This window comes from Phaseolus vulgaris, chromosome 8 (assembly GCF_000499845.2).
Source record: "Phaseolus vulgaris cultivar G19833 chromosome 8, P. vulgaris v2.0, whole genome shotgun sequence".
NCBI lineage: Eukaryota > Viridiplantae > Streptophyta > Magnoliopsida > Fabales > Fabaceae > Phaseolus > Phaseolus vulgaris.
The window spans coordinates 58542406-58564517 of NC_023752.2; the positions used below are offsets into that span (position 1 = coordinate 58542406).

The 22112-nt window shown below is 28.1% G+C and overlaps 3 protein-coding genes across 3 annotated transcripts; all 3 read right to left on the bottom strand.

The window, feature by feature from the left end:
• Window positions 1–6529: 6529 nt before the first annotated feature.
• Window positions 6530–7702, bottom strand: LOC137826047 (15.7 kDa heat shock protein, peroxisomal). The gene is made up of 2 exons (XM_068631889.1): window positions 7349–7702; window positions 6530–6981 (listed from the first exon to the last, which is right to left on the bottom strand). Exons 1-2 carry the CDS (start codon window positions 7488–7490, stop codon window positions 6689–6691), a joined length of 435 nt encoding a protein of 144 aa, XP_068487990.1. The 5' UTR covers window positions 7491–7702; the 3' UTR covers window positions 6530–6688.
• A 5605-nt stretch (window positions 7703–13307) lies between these two features.
• Window positions 13308–15446, bottom strand: LOC137826408 (plasmodesmata-located protein 7-like). The gene is made up of 3 exons (XM_068632367.1): window positions 14529–15446; window positions 13747–13860; window positions 13308–13646 (listed from the first exon to the last, which is right to left on the bottom strand). The coding sequence occupies exons 1-3, from the start codon at window positions 15334–15336 to the stop codon at window positions 13639–13641; spliced, it is 930 nt and encodes a 309-aa protein (XP_068488468.1). The 5' UTR covers window positions 15337–15446; the 3' UTR covers window positions 13308–13638.
• Window positions 15447–19372: 3926 nt separating this feature from the next.
• On the bottom strand, window positions 19373–20908 carry LOC137826563 (nudix hydrolase 18, mitochondrial-like). The gene is made up of 5 exons (XM_068632572.1): window positions 20694–20908; window positions 20415–20526; window positions 20216–20299; window positions 19960–20088; window positions 19373–19799 (listed from the first exon to the last, which is right to left on the bottom strand). The coding sequence occupies exons 1-5, from the start codon at window positions 20792–20794 to the stop codon at window positions 19644–19646; spliced, it is 582 nt and encodes a 193-aa protein (XP_068488673.1). The 5' UTR covers window positions 20795–20908; the 3' UTR covers window positions 19373–19643.
• Window positions 20909–22112: the final 1204 nt, after the last annotated feature.

A 22112-nucleotide genomic window follows, 5' to 3' on the forward strand; every position in this document is an offset into this window, starting at 1 on the left:
TTCAAATAGTGTTTGTCTTATATTTTTGATATGATTGTCTTTCACTATTAAATTTCAAAAATTGAAAGGATTAAGAAAGATTTATGTACCGTTTGGCTTCTAGGTTTAGTATCAAATCGATCGACTTCTCAACCTCTTTGTTAAATATTTTTTTGCACTACTTCTTTGTCTACGAGCGTCTCAACATGTCGATTTCATCAATTGAGTTAAACTCATGGTTGTTTCCAATCAATATCGTTATTAATAAACATAATTTAAGAATTATGTTGTAGTGGGCCAAAAAAAAAAACAAACCAAAAGGAGGTCCAACACTGTTCACAATTCATCACCAAGCTCACCAGAAACAGGTATAAATAGAACATTCAATGAAGAATTAGGGGGTAAGTAACCAAAATATTAAATGCTTAATTGAACACACCATAGTTGACTTAGGCGTTATAGTATCTTTGCACGTACTCGTCTCGAACTCGAGACTAGGAGATCAAAAGAAGGATACCTGAACCAAAAACATATTGTTAGAGGTTGTTCTGAGTGACATTTGACCTTACCTAGCCCTTGCAATAATAATTTGTGATTCTAATGCTGATGTTGTTAATTTCTATCTAAATTAATTTCTATTTAGTGAAAACTTCTTTTATAATTTTTCATTACATATTACAAATTAGTTTGATATTATATTCTTATGTAAGATGTGTTAACAATTACTTTAACTTTTTATGAATAATTTAAAAATGATATTCATTTTGAACAATTTTTATATATTCTTAATGTAGGGAATATAGGGAAGAGTAGGCTTGCTCAATGTTAAAAGTTGGTTAAAGGTTTAAGTATGTTATTGTATCTTGTATAAGGATTGAGGAATTACTGAAATACCTTCATTTTATAAATCCACTTTTGTCAATAAAAAAATTATTCTTAATATAAATAAAAATATTTCTAGAGATTATTTGACATGCCAATTCTCTTTACTTTTTTGAAAACAACTATCACTTTTCAAAATAATATTTTTTTCCCTTATATAGTTAGTTGTGGTAGTTTACTTATTATATCAACTAAGTGAATTTGTGAAGTTATTAATCTTGGTAAATATTCATTCAAGGATATTATGAGATAAAACAACTATTTAAGATAAATAAATTTGTGTACGTAGAGTTAATTATGAATTATTAAGTTTGTTCTTTTAACTTAAATCCTGATGGGAAGTCTCATTGTTTTGTTCATATATAATTATATATAAATTAATTTTTCTAAGTAATTACGTATTGTCAAATTCTAAGTAATTACATACGAATTAAAAAGTATGGATAATTACATTATTATTATTAACTATTATTAGTATAATTATTATTATTATTATTATTCATATGAATAGTAATAATATTAATAGTCCTAATATAATCAATAGTATAATAATCATATTAATAAATTCAATAATAATTAATAATATTGATAACATTAACAATAATGTTAAGAATAATAATATTAATACTATTATTAATAATAAAAATAGTGATAATATTTTTATTAATATTATTATATTCCTATTTAAAAATATTAATATTATTATTATCAATAGTATAAATATCATTTTTTAGCTTTATTAATATTATTATTAACATCATTAATAATTTTTATTAATATTATTAATTTTAGTATTAATATTAAATATTATTAATATAATTCTTAATAGTATTAATATTATAAATTATTATTAACATTATTATTAATTTATTGTTTCTACTATGAAGAATAAAATTAATCATAAGAATAAGAAATGTTTGTCTTGGTTAAAGATTATATCTCTGAGAGCTTTTCATTTAATAAAGTCACATATATAAATCTCAATTAGAACCACTTGTATGACAAAATCTCTAAATCGTCAACACGCAAAAGTTTAATTCACTACTATATTTTGTTAAGTCAAGTAAATTATGAATTAAATTAAGTATTATTAACCTAATTTATGGTTTACGTAGTTTGCACTAGAATTCTAAAAATATTTTTTGCTTTTTGTAATATGCGAAGACTTGTTATTTGAGCATAAAAAAAATATTTAAAGTTCAAACCCCAACATATTTATAATTTATTTTATTGATTATTAAATTTCATATTCCTTAACCGTAACTTTGTTATTAAAAAACACACGCATAATATATATATATATATATATATATATATATATTGTGTATTTGGTATTTGGAGATGTATTATTATCTAATATTCTTTTATTAAAACAAATTCCTTATTAACAAGTATTTCTCATTACTAATATGTTGTGCTATGGATGGAAGATCGCAAGTAAGTTTTTTTGATACAATACATGCTTAAGATTTATTTTGATTGTCACTGGCTATTAAATTTCATCATAATGCTTTGTAAAATTATTATTATTTTAAGTTAATATTAGAGCCAAAACATCCAATTCAATGATTAAATTAATTAAATTTATATTTCATAAAATTCATTAAAAGTATATAATAGTATAGGAAACAAAAGCAATAGGTAGAGTTGCTATATGTTCCTATGAAAGAAATAGTAGTTCAAAAACATTATTTTATTCCTTTAAAAGTAAGGATTGAATTTAAAGGTGAAGTAATGAGGGTAGTTGAGGCATGTGGTAAGAGTTTAGACTATTATTTATTGCACTACAAAAGACCTAATAAAACCTATCCTTTTTATTTCTTCATTTTCTCTTTTCCCCTCACAACCCATTTCTTCAAACATTCTTTTTTTTCTTCTAAATTTTTTAAATTATTATAGCGCAAAAATATTTTTTTATTGTATTTCTCTGTTCTATAAAAATGATTGAGATTTAGAACGAAAATTGAGCATCGAAATTCTAATTATGGCATTCAGAAAATGTCTAATGACCTCATTACACTTTTATTCTAAAAATATAGTTGTTTAATGCATACAAATAATACGAAATTAAGATTCAACTGAAATTGAAATTTGAAATTTTAATTATGGCAGTTAAAATACTGTAGTGACTTATCATATCGATGTTGTGTTGTAGTAAAGTAAGAGATCAATTTCTATAATATGTTTATATATATTATCAAAATTTTAAATATATTTTCATATAATATTTCTTGGTTTGGAACTAAAAAAGTCAAAGTCTCTGGTTCGTCAAAATATAATATATTAATTGAAATATTTTTTTTGTTTTAATAAAGTTAAATTAAAACTATAAAATTTTGTAAAATGATGATATAAGTGTTTTTTTACTTAAATTTAAACCAGTCCTACTCGTGTGTGGTCTAAATGATGTGAATTGATTAAGTAAAATCTAATTTTTAATTTATATTGAGGAGTAATTTATAAAAATATTTATTAAAAATTATAAAAATATCATATAAAGATATTTTATTATATATTATGTAACTAAGTTGAGTTGAGATTATCTGGATTTAAAGTTTATGAAATCTTTACTCTATCCATTATAGTTGAATATAGTAAATAAAACTAAAGTTAACCTAAAAAAATTTGAAATTAAAATGGATTATATTAATAGCTGGTTAATTAAATCATTCTAATTGCATTAATAATGCCTTGCATTTATAAGTGACAAAATAAAATTTTAAATTCAAATTAAAATTCAATACTTAAATTTTCTTCCCACTTGAACATAAAATTATGATTATAAACCAACTTCAAAATAATTATAAACAACACTTTTAATTTCATAAATAAATCTGATGTTTAATCTATATATTTATGAACCTATATGAGGAGCTTTTATAAAATAAATATTCTTAAGGTTTTTTATATATAATAGCATAACAAAGCTTTTTGAATTCTATCTTTCACTGTCTTCCAAATTCATATAAAATCAATTTATAATATATAGAAGAAATAACCGTCACCATAACAAAGAACAAAAAAACACGAGAATTAATAAATAAAAAATTAATTAAAAACAGAAACAAAGGAGAAGAATTTGAGCGCTTTTTCTTTCCCTGATTGGTGAAGATATGCAACGGAAAGTTGCTATTAAATATATTATATATGTTTATAATTATTATATTAAATCTATATTATATTTAATATTATTAATTTATTAATATTTATATTATGATAAAATAAATATAATTAATGAATTATATAATATAATATAAATAATTATTATTAAAGTAATAAAAATATTAATAAAAAATAAAAAATAATAATAATAAATTCATAAAATAATTATAAATAATAAAAAATACAATTTCAATTACATTAACTATTCATAAAAAAAAATCATTTTATTTATTTAATTCAAACAACAATACTCCCTTGAGACTTTCTTCTTTAAATTGACTTCCTGAAAACAAAACCCCTACCTAATACAAATACAAAGAAAAGATAAAAGTAATCCTAAAAGCAACAAAACAAGATAACTACAAATGGTCATGACAGATATAAGTACATAGAGACTACACTTTTTTCAACTCTTAATCAAAATTCCCTATCCATGCAACTGTAGGTTGGAAGATTTATAAGTAGTTTAGTGGTTACGGAAATAACATGAATACTATGTATAATTTTTAAAATGTAGGATAGGAGAATACGAATGTATATATTATATAATTATGAATTATATAAATTGACAATGAACATATGTTTCAATTTTTTTTAGCATAAGTATCTTTTTCATTGTTGGTTCAAAATGATTTGTTTCTTATTTTTATAATCGTAATAAAAATTTATGTAATAAGTTTGAGTTTTTAAAAAATTCATATATTTCTTCTTTTTAAAATTGTACAAGAATCATGTTAAAATTGTCAGAAATTCAATAAATATTTTTTGAATTTGACACTTCAACGAGTGTCGTGTCCGAGCTTGAGTAACACTAACAACTAATATTAAAAACACTCTTTTAAGTTTTTTATTTTTTTATTGATTTTTTATCCTACTATTTTTATTTTTAGTATTTTTTTATCAAAATATCCGTAATTACGTAGTCGATAAATAATAAATTTTATAAATGAACAATGTACCTCTCCTTGTAAAGATAATAAATTTTAAAAAATTAAAATTTATTTTTTATAACTCTTACTCTCTCTTTGATTATATTTAAGACTAATTTTGAAAAACAACAGTACAGTTAAAAACAATTTTAATACAGTTAAGTGAACTAAATCAATAAACTTTCTTAAAATCTGGGAACTAATTGTCAATGTCTTCTATTTAAAGACATACAGAACAATTTTTAAGTAATTTATTCAAAAAAAAAACTCTACCAGGATGCTTAAAACTTTGTGTTGTTTTTTAATACACTCGTAAGTAATTTATTCCAAACAAAAACTTCTGAAGACGTTCGTGTGCAAGACTCTTATGTAAATAGACATTCCTATATTATTTTTAGTGATTTTCATTAAATTTTAACAAACAAGAAAACATATTAAAGAGTGTGTTCTTATCCATATTTTGTATAATTACGTATGGAAGTGAGATTACTAATCATTATGATTATGAGTTAACTGATGTAAATACTCTAAAATATGAATATAATAATACGAGGTTATACTTTTTCGGTGCCGCCAATGAATTAGGTGATAATATGATGTGTGTGTTTTCCATTTGCTGCTGAATTTCCAGAATGAGATGACATGTCTTCAGTTGAGTGCAGGACTTTTGATGAAATTCTTTACAATAATTTTTAGAAGAAAAAATATGAAAATTTATTTTTTTCCCTTTAATTAGAAATATGACGACATCATGTTGGTGGAAACAGTGACATGCAATGATTGGAGGATGTTAACAACACTGACTGGGAGATAGTAGTCTCAAGCCATCTTCAATTAAATGCTTAAATCACTTGCTCAACCATTGAAACATAACTTTCATTTGGCTCCATTTTGTTGCTTCTGTATGAATTCTTAATAAATAATCTCTAATGATACAATTTGTTGAGGTGTAGCTTGTTCTGCAGTAAAAATAGTTTAAGAAATTGCCTTTAAAGTCACTCTTATAGGCAGAAACAAAATCAGTTTGACATGGTATTTTATAGGAACAAGTGTTTGTAAGTTGTAACAAACAAAAGGATCAACAAATATAAAAGATTATAACTTTAACTGTGTTATTACTTTTATATCATACACTTGGCAATGATATAGCAACACCTATGAACATCTGATGTTGATATGAAATCTTTTGAAGGCCTAAAACAAACCCCCATTACCAGTTCAACTGACATCAAATCTCTTTAGAGACAACTTTGCCTCTGCCTTAGTCTAATCTATCTACCATTTTCCACACACCTCATATTCCTCTTAAATATAGTTGGCAACTCGTATATAATATAGGCATTATTGATTATTAATTCCATACCAATGTTGTGAGAACATGAATGTTGTTATAGTTGCAGAAGTAATTAAGTTACAGTGGAACAGATGTTTGGTTTGTTGACCTTTGGCACAAACTATACTCTTTTTCATACCAAACTATCTTTTCATTAGCTATTTAGAGGCATGATGGATGAAGGTGGGAGAATTGGTTCTTTTGGTGCAGGCTCTTGGTTGATTTGACAAAAGGGACATGAAAGTTACACAAGGTTCATAACTTCATATCAACCCAGAAGGAGACACAATACACACACATACACAGAAAATAACTTATATGGTCTTCTATAGTTTTACATCATGAACACATTTTTATCCCTTGATTCTTATTCATATAAACATATATTCTATATCTGAAAAGCTTAAAGCCTGCTAGTGATGTTAATGTTTCTCACTTTAGGCGATTTGGGTGTTGTGTCTTTAGGCAAAAGTATAGTGAGGACTCCATTTTCAACCTGTGCTTTAATCTGATCCACCTTGACATTTTCTGGCAATTCAATTTCCCTTGAGAAACCCCCCTTCCCAGTGCCTCTCTCAGCAACATGCCAAACAGCATCCTTTTCCTTTGCTCGAGGCTCCTCTTTCCCACCTTCCACTTTGATGTGTAGAACATTCCCATCCGCAATCTGCACCTTTATGTCATCCTTGCTGAATCCTATCCACACACACACACACCCATCATCCAAAACTCAATTATAACCAATCAACCACTCCACCACTCAAGTCAAACCCTAACAAAGATTCCATTTTTACCACTACACACAGCATCTCCACTCATGATTCGAATGGGTCATTGAATGTGCAGAAAAAGTGAAAGATTGTAATAGGGTACAAGGAAAGAAAATTAGATGCACTTGTCCATATATACCTTTACTGTTCTTCTACTTAGAATTAGAGTTTCAATTCTATAATACACATAACAAAATTATACATTAAACATTACGTGATGAAATTAAAATTGAAAAAATAACACTAAAATCACTTAAATTGTTATATCAGAAATTATTTTCATATTATGGTACCTGGAACATTAATTTTTAAGATGTGGGCATTGGGTGATTCGAGCCAATCCAAGAGGGCTGTGGAGGCAGACCATTCTCTGAAAACTGGAGGGTGACTCCAGAAGAAGCGTCTGAGAGGGTACCCAAAGATAGTGTCAGCCATTGATTGATTATACAAGTGCAAAGAGAAATGAAGCAGCAAAAGGGATAAACACGATGTATGATAACGTTCTTGCAATTTTTGTTATGAACAATGAAATTATTATATATTTTTTGAGTTTATGATAGGAGTTGTCGCGGACACTCCAGAATGTTCTTCCCGAATGGCGAAGTGGAAAGTGATTCACTGCAGCTGGTTTTGATATCAAGCCCATTATTTCGGCCATTCTGCAACCCAATATATATTACCCATAAAACATTGATTTTTTTGTTTTATCCTTTATAAATATTTATTAATGTACTATTTGGATCTTAAAAAATTCATAATCCAAAATATATTTATATTTTAGATTACATAATTTAAAATATAAATTTTGTATTCTGAATGCTGTGTTTTGGAATACGAATTTTATGAAGTTTTGTTTATTTTTTAAGACTTTTTTAATACAAAATTGATTTTTTAATGTATAATTTTTTTAGTACAAATTTGATTTTTAATAATAATAAAAAATATCCATATAAATTAATAATAATAATATTCTCGTAAATTAAGGAAATATTTCAATAAATTAAAGTTAATATAATTTTAAACTAAAATAAAAAATTAAAAGAAAAGTATTTAAATACTATGTATCGATTGTCTTCTAAATACAACACATGAACGATTAGTATACACAAACATGAAAGTTTTTATTTTAAAAAAAACATATTTTTCATTTGTGACGCCACAAGTTAATTGTAATGCATTATGAGTTTTTTTTTTCCATGTGGAAGTACTTTCAGAAACATGCTCACACTGAATCATGTGTTGTACCCATAAAAATTGAATTTTTAGTTTTACCATCCGAAATACATTTGTATTTTAGATTGTACAATCCAAAATATATATTTTGTATTTCAAATTGTATATTCTGAAATATGAATTTTATGAATTTTTATTTATTTTTTAAGACTTTCATTGAGACAAAATTGATTTTTTTAATATAAATTTAATTTTTATTAATAATATCCACGTAAATTAATAATAACAAGTAATTCAGAGCTATAAACTTCCATATCTGATGAACTAACACTCTTCGTAAACCTCTCACAACCATTTGAGTCTAATATGTGCGTCTAAGTCCACTTCAATCATCTCAATCAACAATGTTGATGTTGATGTGAAATCCAACGTGTAACACGTCTACAAAATTATCCTACGATAGTGATATGCAATGATACAAACACATCATCAAACATGATGATCATGTTATCAACGTAAAGGTGGAAAACAATGACTTCTTAGTGTCACTTTTCCACAATGACTAATATTAGACATTTATCAACGATCTCATAACCGATGTTGCATAGTGACAACAATACAAATTTAAGGACGATAATCTCAATCTGGGGATGAGAGGTCCCAAATTTATTTAACTTGCAGTTATTAGATATCAATTTAAATTCTTCTCGATCTCAACAAAAAATATATCTATATTTCTAACTATAAATAATAATAAATAAGGAATCATAACATCATTAATTGAAGACTTTATCTCTTATTTCACCCTAACAAAATCTTAATGCAACATTATCACTATAACTCACAAATATGGAGGTGTCAAAAGGTGCATTACAGAAAATTTGATGCTTATCATGTCCTAGTACAGTTTCATGTAAGACATTAACCACAACTTCTTCCCGAACTCTTATATGAACCAATGTTGTTGGTCTCAATCAATCATTGCCTTAAAATACATCAGTTATAATTCTAATAATAATTTATTATTTTTTAAAGGACATTATGAATTGCATTTTGGAATGTAGACAAAAACTTCATTTTTAGACTGTACAATTCACCAAATATAGAATAAACCAACATCTTCAAATGCGGCAGTGAGGCAACAAAATTTGAGGTCGTTTTTAAGAAAGTAATATTGTTTCGGCAAGTTCTCTCAAATGTGAAACGAGGGTATTTTGGACATTTAATTACCCCCATTAGGGTGCAAAATGCATTGGCCTTTCAGTTTCTGTTTAGTGTAATTGATTGGGTTGGGCTTGGAGTTCGGCGTCGGAAATGGGACTAGTTATTGGGCTTGTAATTTAACAAAAGAAGTAAATACGTTCCTCCGAATTTTAAACACATACATAGTTATGTTATCCCAATTACGTATATTATTTATTTTAAATAATAAAGTAGTTGCTGCGTTCTAACATAATATCAAATAACAGTTAACTTTCTCTGATAATAATGATTAATAATAAATAAACATAATTATATAATATGCGGTTAATAAGATCGTAAAATTATTGACATGCTTTGTAGTGACTAATTTTATATCACACATAGTTAGCATATCATAAGTTTATTGAAATATCGCACAATAATTAATTTTACTTATATTAAAACACGTGTGAGTTTTTTTTTATGGTTATCACTCAAACAACTTTCAATACATGTTTACTTTGAAATGAAAATTCATGCATAAATGTTTTTTATGATTAAAGAATTATTTTAACAATTGTACTATGTTTTCATGAATAAAACATTTATGTACAAAATTAATACTATTTTTTAGTTGATTTTAAACATAGTCCTGTTTATATTATAAAATTCATTCGTGCATGGCATCAGTAACACGACTAGTAAAATTTAATAAATAAAAAATGTATTTTATAAACGTGGTAACAGAAGACTTTGACAAAAAGATAAATGAGTCATTATCAAAATTAATTCTAAACTTGTATATTTTAGAATATCATTATGTAAAGGTTGATTAATTTTAAGATTCCACTAAAAACTGCAAGTGCTTAATTATTTGGCGGGTCTCTTAATTTGGAACTAATTAGTGGGGTACAAAATTAAACAATCTTTTAATGGCACTTTATTGTATGATGTACAGATGTAGATGGAATGGTTGTGTTTCCTTAATCTCTAAGTTTGGGATATATGGGTTCAGAGATGGATTCCATGGAAATAATGATGATTTTCGGGTAAAAGAAGGAGAAAAGTGTTTGTGTTGTGGTACTTTTTATGCATTGTATATGATATTAAAACGGATTTTATTATATTAACTTCTCTCACTCTCACTCTGTATGTTAACCCTTTTTGGATATTCTTTGCCAGATAACTATTAGTTTGATTTAAACTTATAATTTTTTATTTGTATTTACAAAGTTTCAATCTTCTCTTAAATTATTTGGACTCTTTATAATTTTGTTTGAGGATGCTTTGTGTAGGTGGTGTATTTATAAAAGAGACTTTAATACATAATTAGATTTTAGATGAGTTTGATCGTTTCATTCTTAAATTAATTAGAATTTTTTTTTTTAGCTAGGAGTTTTCTGTAGTTGGGGTAAATTTATTTGGTATTCATTTACTCCGTTTTCCAAAAACTCTAGTACTCCAGAAAGTTTTTTATGGGCGACTTCCTACACATCAACATATTCAAAATAAAAGTGTGCATATATGTTCTATGTGTTCGCTTTGTGAAAAGCATGAGTATTTTATTCGACATTTATTTTTTGAATGTTCTAATGTTTTGCATATTTGGAGTTGGATTCAAAAAAATTTTCTTACTTCTCATTTCTCTAATAAAGATTATCATCTTTCTTTTATTAAGGGTGATGACAGTCCTTTGGTTAAATCGATTAAATTTGCTGTGATAACTTTTTCTATTGGACGATATGGCGTATGAGAAAGTATGTTAGATTTCAGGATAAGATTGATGTTTCTATGACTATTTCGATAATTAAAGATTTAACTTGTTTTGTGGGAAATTCGTCTAAAACTTTAATGAAGAATGATATGTTGGATTTCAACATGATTAAGTTTTTTGGTATTAATACTTGTAGTGGTAAAGTTCTTCGTCCTCTTCCTGTTAGATGAAAGTTTTCTTTACCAGACTGGGTTAAAATTAACACTGATGGGTCTGCTAGGGGTATCTTTGTCTTGCTACTTGTGGAGGTATTTTTTGTGGGAGTATAGGGCAGTTTATTGGTGTTTTTGTTGTGTTTCTTGAAGTTCAGACTGCTATGGTGGTTGAATTTTATGAAGTTATACATGTTATGGATGAAGCTCAAAAGATGAGGCTTATTAATGTCTGACTTGAATGTGATTCTACCTTGATTTGTGTTTACTGTCAGGACTACTATTTCATTATTAATTACTGTGAGAAAATCAGATTTAGGGTTATTCATATTTTTCGTGAAGAGAATCTAATAAGTTGGCTAATTTATGATTTATTCATAGAAAATCATTGATGGCAAATGACTGTTGTTACTTAAGGTGTCAGACTAATTGAGATGTTAAGTCACATAGTGATGCCTAACATGAAAGTTTTTATAAAAAGAAAAAGAAAATCCAATACATAAGTCAATACTTGATATGAGATAGTTAAGTGTAATAAATATTATTTAATGCATACTTTTATCTTGATTTATTTGTTTATTTATAGAGTTGTGATGAACCTTTGACATTGAACCACTATTAAGGTAGGTGATCCGAACCTTCCAATTGTAAATAAAAATTGTGTGAATATAGATCACGTCATTCGAAATATATTCGTCAAGCATATTGTATATTATTTATTTATAATACTTTAATAAACTTTTCCTTATAAGAGTTTTTATCAAAATTAATACTATCTTATTCTTATTTAACTTACAACTAACTTATACCCAAATTATGACTTAATTAGCAGAAATATACACAAAGCATATTAAAAGAAATATTCTGTTAAATTTCTTGTTTATTATAGAATCAGGAGTAGGTAGGTGTCTTTGTTAGCAGTTCCATGCTCAACTATCCATCAATTATAGGTTGGGATAATGGACTAATAGTTCAACTTGATTTTATTGATAGTTTGGATTAGCTTGTTGAGTTGTATCTGTTGTATGGTTAAAATTAAAATTTGTAATTTGATTGATGTTAATTGAATTAATTAATCATAAATATTAAAATAAACTAATTAACTAGTTTTTTTGCAGTCGAACCAATATCTTTTCAGTAATATTTATATAAATTAAAAAATATAATAATTTCAATAAATAGTGATTAGGGGTGAGGAGCATATTTTTTTTTAATGACTTTCCACAACTCATTGACCCACGTTACTTTTCAATAAATATTTTTTTATTATTTATATATTTCCTAAAGGAATATATAAATAAAAAGTAACAAACTTAGTATAGAAGGCAACTTTATTGGCACTTACGGGATCTGAATTTTGCGAATTTAAAGTTAAAAAATTTTAGAACCTCTTGTTATAAAAATAATATTATTAGTATATTTTTTGTGAAGAAAATGCAGATGATAAATTGGTTAATTTATGATTTATTCATAAAAAAATTTCTCATTGGTATAATATGTTACCATCTATTCTGTTCTTAGAATTCTTTATGAATAAGTATAGTTTACCTATGTATCGTTTTTGTTAACATATGAGTTTTGGTCTAATTCTTCCATATTTTTATATTTATTTATTATTTTTTAATAATACTTTTTTTTTTCATGTGATGATAAATGATTATTGTTATTTGATATGTTAACATAACGAAGATGTCAAGTTTCATAGTGATATCTAATATGAAAACTTCTATTTAAAAAGAACAATATTATTGAGTGAGGTATGCTTTTCTTTCTGATAAGCAGAAAATAACATTAATAGTTTGGAGAATTTAAACAATTTGAATCTAATTAAACTACCTATTACGAATCTCACAAAAGTATGGTATACGTAATTTTATTTTAATGGAAAATTGAAATTCCATTTTAGGTAAGTATTCAAAAAGCTGGTGAATGCATATAAAGAAGATACAAAAAAGCAAAAACATCGTACACTTTAAAGAAAGAAATGAATGATATATATATATATATATATATATATATTTTTTTTTTTTTTTTTTTTGTTTACAAGCATTGGACAATTGACAACACAACTTTGTGAAGTGGGGAAGAAAGTAGGTAGAATCTCTTTCCTCTTGTATTCAAAATTTCAAATACAGTTTCTTTTGCCATATGTATGGTATCCTCCTGAAGGTTCAAAGTTCTCTTTCGAAGTGAATTTTAAATTTAAAAGTAAGTAATAAATAAAGAAAAAGCAAAAGAGGCACAAAAAAGTAAAGCAATGCAGAAGAGAAATGATATAATTTGAGTTCAAAACTAATGAAATTTATTTACCTGCATGGGAAAAATACAGAGAAAAAGGAGGAATCATGTTAGTATATACTGCTAAATTCATATATTTAGTTTTGAATATAATAAATGGAAAATTACTTACCCTGTCTCCCACAAATTTTGGTCATGAAAGCAAGGAAAATAATAAGTATAGCTGCTCCTGCTAATGATCCAATAATTATAGCAAATGTCCTTACACCTCCATGACTTGATTCCCCTGCATCACACCACAACATCTTATTTTCTCTTCTTTTATCAAAAACTATCTTAAAATAAAACACTTCTTAAAATGTTTTATTGGAGAACAAAAACTTCTTAAGATGTTTCAGGGATGATTACTCAGAGGTTCTATTTTCTGGGTTTTTTATTATATTTTTAATCTATTATTCCCTGTATTTAAATATTTGTGAGGAAATACTATAAAATATTTCATATATCTTATGTACAAATATTTAAAAACAAGAAGATAATTAAAAACAATACAACATCAATGTAATTAAAAAGTAAAAATAAAACATAAGTAAATGTCCCTTCGATTACTCGTTTGGTTATTATATTTATATAATTTTTACCTTTTGTTCATATACCTAGTCTTTATACTCTAAAATAGTTGAAACTAAAAAGAATTAAAAATTTAATGTAAACAAGTTAAAAAGTGTAGATATAGAAAAAAATAATATTAAAGTAGTGTAAATATAGAAATGAGGAGTTAAACACTTGTTAATTTTTTTATTCTTACATTTTGTGAAAGAAAATTACATTTTTTTTACATCCAATGGAATTTGTGAACACACGATCAAACTTCTCTCATGAGAGTTCAGAACTTGAAGCCCATGAGAGGTAGTAAGAGAAGAAGAAGCATGCGATCATGATGATGGGCCTTACCGTGGGCCTTGGAATTATCGTGGGCCCCACCGGTGGAGTACCGCGCATAACACTTCCCCAAGAACATGTCCCCGTAATCCGCCGTGCCGCAGTCGCCCTTCAGCCGCGAGATGGCCTCCGCCACGCAGTCCTGGCACTCGCCGTAGCTCAGGTCGCCGCTGCACTGCGCCATGCCTCGCACTCCGCCGGAGCCGCCCACCCTGAAGTTCCCTCCGGCGGCAGTGAGCCCTGCAAGCAACGCGTCGCGGCTCCCCATGGCGTCGGGGTTGTACCCCACGGAGGGCCCGCACTTCTTCAGCACAACCGTCTTGTCCTGTGCGCCGAGGAACGTCTCGTTGTCGTACTTCACGAAGCAGCCGTCGAGCTGCACCGAGCCGCCGCACGTCCCGCGACAGATATCGCCGGCGCGGGTGACAGCGCGCGCCACGCAGGCGGCGCAGTCCGGCATGGCGAGGTCGCCGCGGCACTGGTAGAGGCCGGACACCGCGTCCTGCTGCGTGGACCCCACGATCGTGAAGTTGTTATAAGACGAGAACGTCGCCGAGTTCACCAGCGAGGAGAATAGCGAGTCAAGGTTCATCTGGTACGGCGAGTTTGGGGTGTACCGTTGCTGCGTGCACCCGCTGTACAGAACCGCACTCGAGCTCGAAGACTCAGAAAACTCAGGGAACAACAAAGTCATGCAGAAAAACACACCCACTGTGATGAGTCTGCGTGAGATGCCCCTTTTGGTCATTTTCATTTTTCGGAGATGTTGACGTAAGTTAACTCTAATATGGCTTTGAATGCTTATGGCACGTATATGCATGTGAATGATTATATCATTATATGGAATGAATGAGTGTTTTTGGTGCTATTACTATTTCTCCAAATGAATATGAAGAGTTTTAGCTATGAAGGATCCACCTGTGAGTTTTCACATTCAGTTGCTTTAAATAAGCAAAATCCACTACGAAAAAAAAAGCTTCTCTTTCATTATTTTACAGCTATGGGGGTCGTCTAAACTCTTTTTTCTTTCTTAGGCTAGTTGATTATCTATGGTGTTTGCTTGCTTTTCTTTTTGGTTGCTATAATTCAAACAAAAGTAGCAACTTTAGTTTCTTTCTTTTTTAAAAAATAATTTAAAATTCCAACAATGTTAAAAGTGATCTGTATTTATAAACCATTGAGAAATTTATTATTATGTGCTCATTTTAAATGGGTGGAGAAGATAACTTAGTAGAAGGAAGAGTGTGGAGTTTTTTGAAAGTAGGGAAAATCGGTCTGTGATCACTGAAAATCTAATTAAAGTTGGAGAGAGCGACATTCTTAGTAACTTGTTAGTCAACAATATACACTCGACAGTATAAAGTAAAAAATTTACTTAGTTAGGGGGCAGAGAACATATAAGTTGTTTCTTTTCTGCTTAATTCAGAGTGTTCTGAAACCAGACATTAATTAATAGAAACAAATAAGTTTGGTACTGGTTTGAATCAATGGTGTTTTTATATAAATTTTGCAGAAATATATAGATGTATTGCACTACTTTGTGTTAGCTACTTTAAAGTCACTTTCCACCTAATGAAACAAGTCCCTTTTAGAGGTATAACTGGTTTCAAGTTCAAACTACCTTCCTCTTCAAATGATGTTTCAATAATTTGCTTTTGTTGTTTCTGTGTTATACTTGTTTCTGTGAAATTCATAAAGCTTGTATCAACTTGAAGGAAACCCTAATGTGATTAGCAGATGTGGAATCCTGCATCAGCCACAGACTTGTGTAGCAATGATTTGTGAATATATTATTGTATGTGGTCTATGGATTAATTGCGAAGTAAAGGTATAACACTGATAAAAAGAAAGGGCTAAGACACTTTCCATTCACACACTGCATCATCACCTTTTTTCACAGTAAAGGACAACTATGACATCTCACTACCCCCTCAATCTCATCATTTCACACACATAATAAATATATATATATATATGTATATATATACGTATATATGTATGTATATCCATGCTAAAACTGTTTGGACTTCAGTTCAGAAATATAAATAAATTGTTTGTTTTTTTCTTATTTTTACATATTACATATTTACAATTCAATCATTTAATTATACCTTGCTTTTGATTTTTTTTTTCTGGTTAACCTAATTTTTATATTGGTTATTTTATTTATTATTTGTTTTCAATGATATATTTTCTTCATTTTTCTTAAAATTGTCTAAAATTTTTGTGTTCTTTTTTCTTGGTTGAAATGTACAAGAAACTTTGTACTATTAATAAACTTAAATCTAATAATGAAAAACCATGTTTTTTTTAATTAATTTTTTTTCTAAGTTTGCACATTTTTCATTTACTTACAAAATATAGCAATTTAAAACTTTTATTACACTTTTCTTATAAAGTTAAAGTAACGTATTTGAATGAAGAAAAATCATACTATTTTTCAAGTACATCATTTTTTATTGTCTTTGAATTAAACCTATTACTTTCAAATCGTATTTTTGTAATTGTCCAAAAACTAAAATATTATTCACTTAATCAACTATTGGCCCAGTATAAATATTTCAAGACTGCTTCTTCCAGCCCCCATAATAAATGTCAAAATAAGACTTTGTCCTTTACTATAAAAAAAAACCCTAAAATCCCACACTGTTTTTCACCTTCTCATTGTTCTATTTTTCTCCCAAGAATTCCAGCACCCCTAAACACCCATTTGACTAGAGGTGTAATATGGAACGGGCGGGTCCGTTCTCTAGCTCGCTACCAAAAAAGTAGGACGAATTCATTAATCTAGTTTATTCGTATATCCTAGATTGTCTGTGTGAGCTAATAATAGATGAGTTGATCTGCTGGTTCGCGTAAATAAAAAAAAAATATTTTAAAAAAATTATATCTCATTCATTTATTATTGTAGCAGTGTGACATTTTTTTTTATTTTTAAAAATTAAATTTAATGTAAAAAAAATATATTTTATTTTAATCATCTAAAGGAGTTAATATTAAGAGTGATAGAGAATTTAATTTTAAGTAAAATCTTATATTTAAAATTGTTAATAAAAAAATAATATAAAAAAGAGATTTCAATACGATAGTTAAAAAATTAGTCATCTTCATTAAAATATTTTGTAGCAAAACTTTGATAAGATACTCTTATACATTTACATACATATATAATGAAAATATAAATGCAAAGAAAAACTTTATTACTTTTAATCAAGCCTTATAGGAATCATCATATTTGAATTTATATTTTTATCTTAATTAAATGAATTGAAACACGGATAAAATTTTAATTTTTCCGTAAGTTTTTTTTATAATTTATGATTTTTTTTTTGAAAAAAAAAACTTATGTGGGCTAGCCCACATGCCCACGAATTACTTTTTATGCGGGACGAGCCAATGAAACAAGTCCACAAATTACTTCTTATGTGTGGGGTGGACCAACCCAACCCGCATTTTGCAGGTCAAATGTGGGACGGGCCTATGCGAGACGAGCTAGCCCGCATTGCCATCCCTCTTATATTTTTTTATTTATTTTGTAAACATTCTGAACTATAATCGAAAGTTATTTTGTAATTTAAAATTATTTTTCAAATATAAACAATCTGAAAGTAATTTAAAAGAAAATATTTTAAATTACATAAACGAAAAATCTGTACCAAATTCGATAATAACTTTCGCTTTATATACTCCAAAATTTTGGATTGCAAAATTTGGTAATACATTGAGAAATTTATACTCAGAAATGTATTTTCAGATTTATAAATTATTTTTAAATATAAAATCAGAATATAAATATATTAATACATTCAAGGATGGATGCACATTGTAGAATGCATTTTCATAATGTGCGTTCCAAGATGTGAATTGTCTAATGTATTAATACATTTCAAATTACATATTTTATAATGTATTTGTAGTTCAGATATATTTTTTGAGATATTTTTGAATTTGAAAATATATTATGAAATATAACATCCAAAATATAAAAGATAAAAGATAAAATTAAAAATTCAATTTATGGAGGTGGAGGAGTGCAGAATGCAATACCCAACATCCCTTCAAGCCCAATATAGTGCTTGTGCCGATGTTTTTAAAAAAAAGGCTAACATCGTGCTTGGACCACTTTTATTGATTTTAGAGGTTTATCTGTTGTTTTCAGGTTTAGGAACTTTCCCTGAAACCCACACTCTGCTGATTCCTACACTAATCTTGGTCTTCAATCAAATTTCTCTTGTTAAAGACCAACATAAATAAATGAATTTTCTTAAGCTGATCAAAACTTTGAAATCAAATTCCACTTCAACTTTCCCCTTCCCAATTTCACCCAAGGAACTCCACTAATGACAACGACTGGGTCAACCAATTCCACACGGTATTCCTCTATGCATAAAAGGTGCATTTCAATTCATACATCAAAGTGGTTGAAGCACCAAAAATGTTGCTTCCAAATTCCAATCTTAGCTTCAAGTTGATTGTTCAAAAAGAATGTAAATGAAAAATAGGAACAAAGGAAGAGGTTTATCTTCACTTTGCTCTTCATTAAAAGCTATAATGTCATTTCATGACTCAAATGTTTTATCCCTTCTTACCATATATAGCCACAAACAGTCATTTATAGTGCAATAATTTCTATAGATTACTATTATTCATACTTCTTTTTTCTGCCATATTTTTAACCTTTCTCCTCCTCGCAGTCTCTCTTTTGTATCACTATAGAAGTTAGCATAAAAAGTAGCGTGACTGTAAGATAGTTTTACTATAAAAATGAGTAAATTTATAATTTATAGAAGTTTAAAATCATTTATAATACTACTAGTATGATTTATTGTTATTACTGACATGTTATCAACTGTTGCTTGAAAGGAAGAACAAAATAGTTTATTGAACAATGGATTCTGAGGAGTATGACTATACAGATGGTGAATTCTGACCTTCATTTTTCACATTTTAACCCCATTAGATATGAAGTACTGTATCTTAATTGGGGAATTGACAACTTCCAAGTTGTGTACCATTACTATTGTTATTCTAATTATGTAGTGTCTTTTCTTGTTCTAATTCCAAAGGATTGTACTATTCCTGAGTTCATTCCGTCGAAGAAAAGCTAAAGGATTAGGATATCCCCGTTTACAAGTCAGAATTGGCATCTCCTATGCAGTGTATAGAACCTACTATTTGTCTGAGAGGACCAAGTTTCCGAGCCATGAGACGGTTTACTAGTCTCTCTAGAGCTTCTTTCATCCACCAGTGTTGACAAACTTCCCTTGCATCAGAAACGCTCATCTACACCCCAGAGGAATTTTTCAAACACTTTTTAGTTCGTGATCATTACAAGAAACAAAAAGAATCATTCAAACACTATCTATCACACTGATCATTTAGAAGAAGCAACAAAGACAAAATCAAACACTGTCCTCAGTATTCCATTTTTAGTATTACCTACCCATATTCTTTGACGAAAATTCTGTTCTGGCCAGAACTCCAATTGCTCTTGGACAAGTAGAGGGAACATGTAGCCCTCGTAAAATGTATCATGAGTCTTGCTCTTGAAACTCCACTTACCCAATTTCCCCTGCACCAATCAAAGCAAACTTTCATCTCAGCTTAAAACAAGTTTTGCTGATAGTTAAGTTACATAAACAATGATTCATGATTTCACTGTTATCAAACTTTTATTATTTTATTGAGTATAGCCTGACCTCAACAGTGCCTCGAACCCCTGCTTCCTCTATGGTTTCTCTCAAAGCTGCCTCCTTTTTGGATTCGTCCAATTCCCAACCTCCCTGTTGTTTGGTCAAACGGATAGCACAAAATGGGGTGAATAAAAATGATGACAAATCCAAATATATCCCATTTGGGTGGTGAATTTCATTGACTAATATTTTGGTGTGCGGTTACCTTAGGAAATAGCATCCCTTTGCCTTTCTGAGAAGTGATAACCAGAACTTCTAAATCTTCTGGTCCCTCCAACGAAGTTTGATCAACGATTTTATATCTGTAGGGTATGCATCTGCAGACATGTGGCCATCAAATTGAAAGTAAAAAACAAAAATGTTCAGTGACAATTGAAACGAAACTCAATAGAGGCACAAAGACTTACATGAAGAAAACATGGTTTTATAAATAGAGAAAATTGAATACTAAAGGGAAGCATTGGATTAGAAACATGAGACAAACCCCACGACTTGGCGACGACCTTTTCTGTAGCGTTGTAACTCTCTGCCTGTACGAGAAACCAATGCAACAAGGTTGTTGTCTTGGGAAACCAAAGACACCATTTTTGAAAGAATTGGAAAGAGGGAGAGAGAAAGAAAGGTTAGAAGTTGAGAGAGGAAGAGAACATGCAAGTTGTGTTGTGTTGTGTTGTATTGTGTTTATTAGTGGATAGGATAACAAAGAGAGGGTCCTATTAATAATGGAATGGTAACGTTAGAGGCTATGCCTTTTTCTACCAAGTGGAAACAAATTACTTTTTATTATTATTTCATATTAAGAAACAAGTGTGCAAATTCAAAAAATAAAGCTACATTTACCTTTATCTACAAATCACAATGTATTAAAACTTACACCAATAAAAATTATTAAAATAAATAAATCGTATCTTAAAATCTATTTATATTTCAAATCATACTACTTGACACCATACTTGATATATCAACACGATTTACCCATTTCAATAATTAATATGTAAAATTATACATATTTATTAAAAAAAATTTAAATACTTACTCTAGTGTTTTATTAAAAACATACCATAAAAGAGATAAATATATTTTTTACGATGATAATAAATAAAGAAAAGTGTAATAAACAACGACTCCACAAGTGTATTTTTCTTAAAAAAACTAAAAAATAAATAAATAATATTTATATTTGTATATTTTATTGTCTGAAATCTATCCAATGAAGTATTTTAATCATTTACGTTTCGAAATATATTTAGACCTTTCTATGTCTACCATATAACACTTTTGTTTCTTTAACAACAATCGCAAACTATTCTACCGCTTTATTTAAATTTCTCAAATTAATAACATTAATAAAAGAACCGCACCAATTACTTATACCACAAATTTAATATCAAAAATAAAAAAATTAGACACGTAGACGTAATTTCCTATTCATATATATATTGAGACAAAACGCATGCACCTTTTTGTGTTTTGTTATTTTAAATGGAATAATTTTAAACACTTTTATAACTTCTTTTACTTAGCAGGAAGTGACGTAATGGGAGCGAATTTCGTAGCTGGGTGCGAACACAGGTGCTATATATTTGCGTGAGAATCATGTTATTTATTTTGTTGTGTTTCTTAGTTTAGTTTGGGTTTTTTAGAAAACAAAATAGTGGAATTGATTATTTATTTTTAATAAATTCAATTAAATTTTTGAGTCGTTAAATATTTTCACATTTATCTTAATATTTTTTAAAATATTGACTTTAGTTATATATATATATATATAAATTATCATACATTTACTTTCATAATTAACATAATTTCTTAGTTGTTAAAATTAGGGGTTTATCCTACTTTTTCATATGATAATTAATGGAAATATACTAAATAGGTAACCTGATGTTAACTCACCACAATT

Coding starts and splice junctions, on each gene's coding strand:
- LOC137826047 (XM_068631889.1), bottom strand. CDS start 7,490: ATGGCTGACACTATCTTTGGGTACCCTCTCAGACGCTTCTTCTGGAGT. Junction 6,982..7,348: donor CTTAAAAATTAATGTTCCAG/GTACCATAATAT, acceptor GTGTGTGGATAG/GATTCAGCAAGGATGACATA.
- LOC137826408 (XM_068632367.1), bottom strand. CDS start 15,336: ATGCATATACGTGCCATAAGCATTCAAAGCCATATTAGAGTTAACTTA. Junction 13,861..14,528: donor CGATAATTCCAAGGCCCACG/GTAAGGCCCATC, acceptor GGTGTGATGCAG/GGGAATCAAGTCATGGAGGT.
- LOC137826563 (XM_068632572.1), bottom strand. CDS start 20,794: ATGGTGTCTTTGGTTTCCCAAGACAACAACCTTGTTGCATTGGTTTCT. Junction 20,089..20,215: donor GGGTTCGAGGCACTGTTGAG/GTCAGGCTATAC, acceptor TGATTGGTGCAG/GGGAAATTGGGTAAGTGGAG. Junction 19,800..19,959: donor ATTTTCGTCAAAGAATATGG/GTAGGTAATACT, acceptor TCTGGGGTGTAG/ATGAGCGTTTCTGATGCAAG.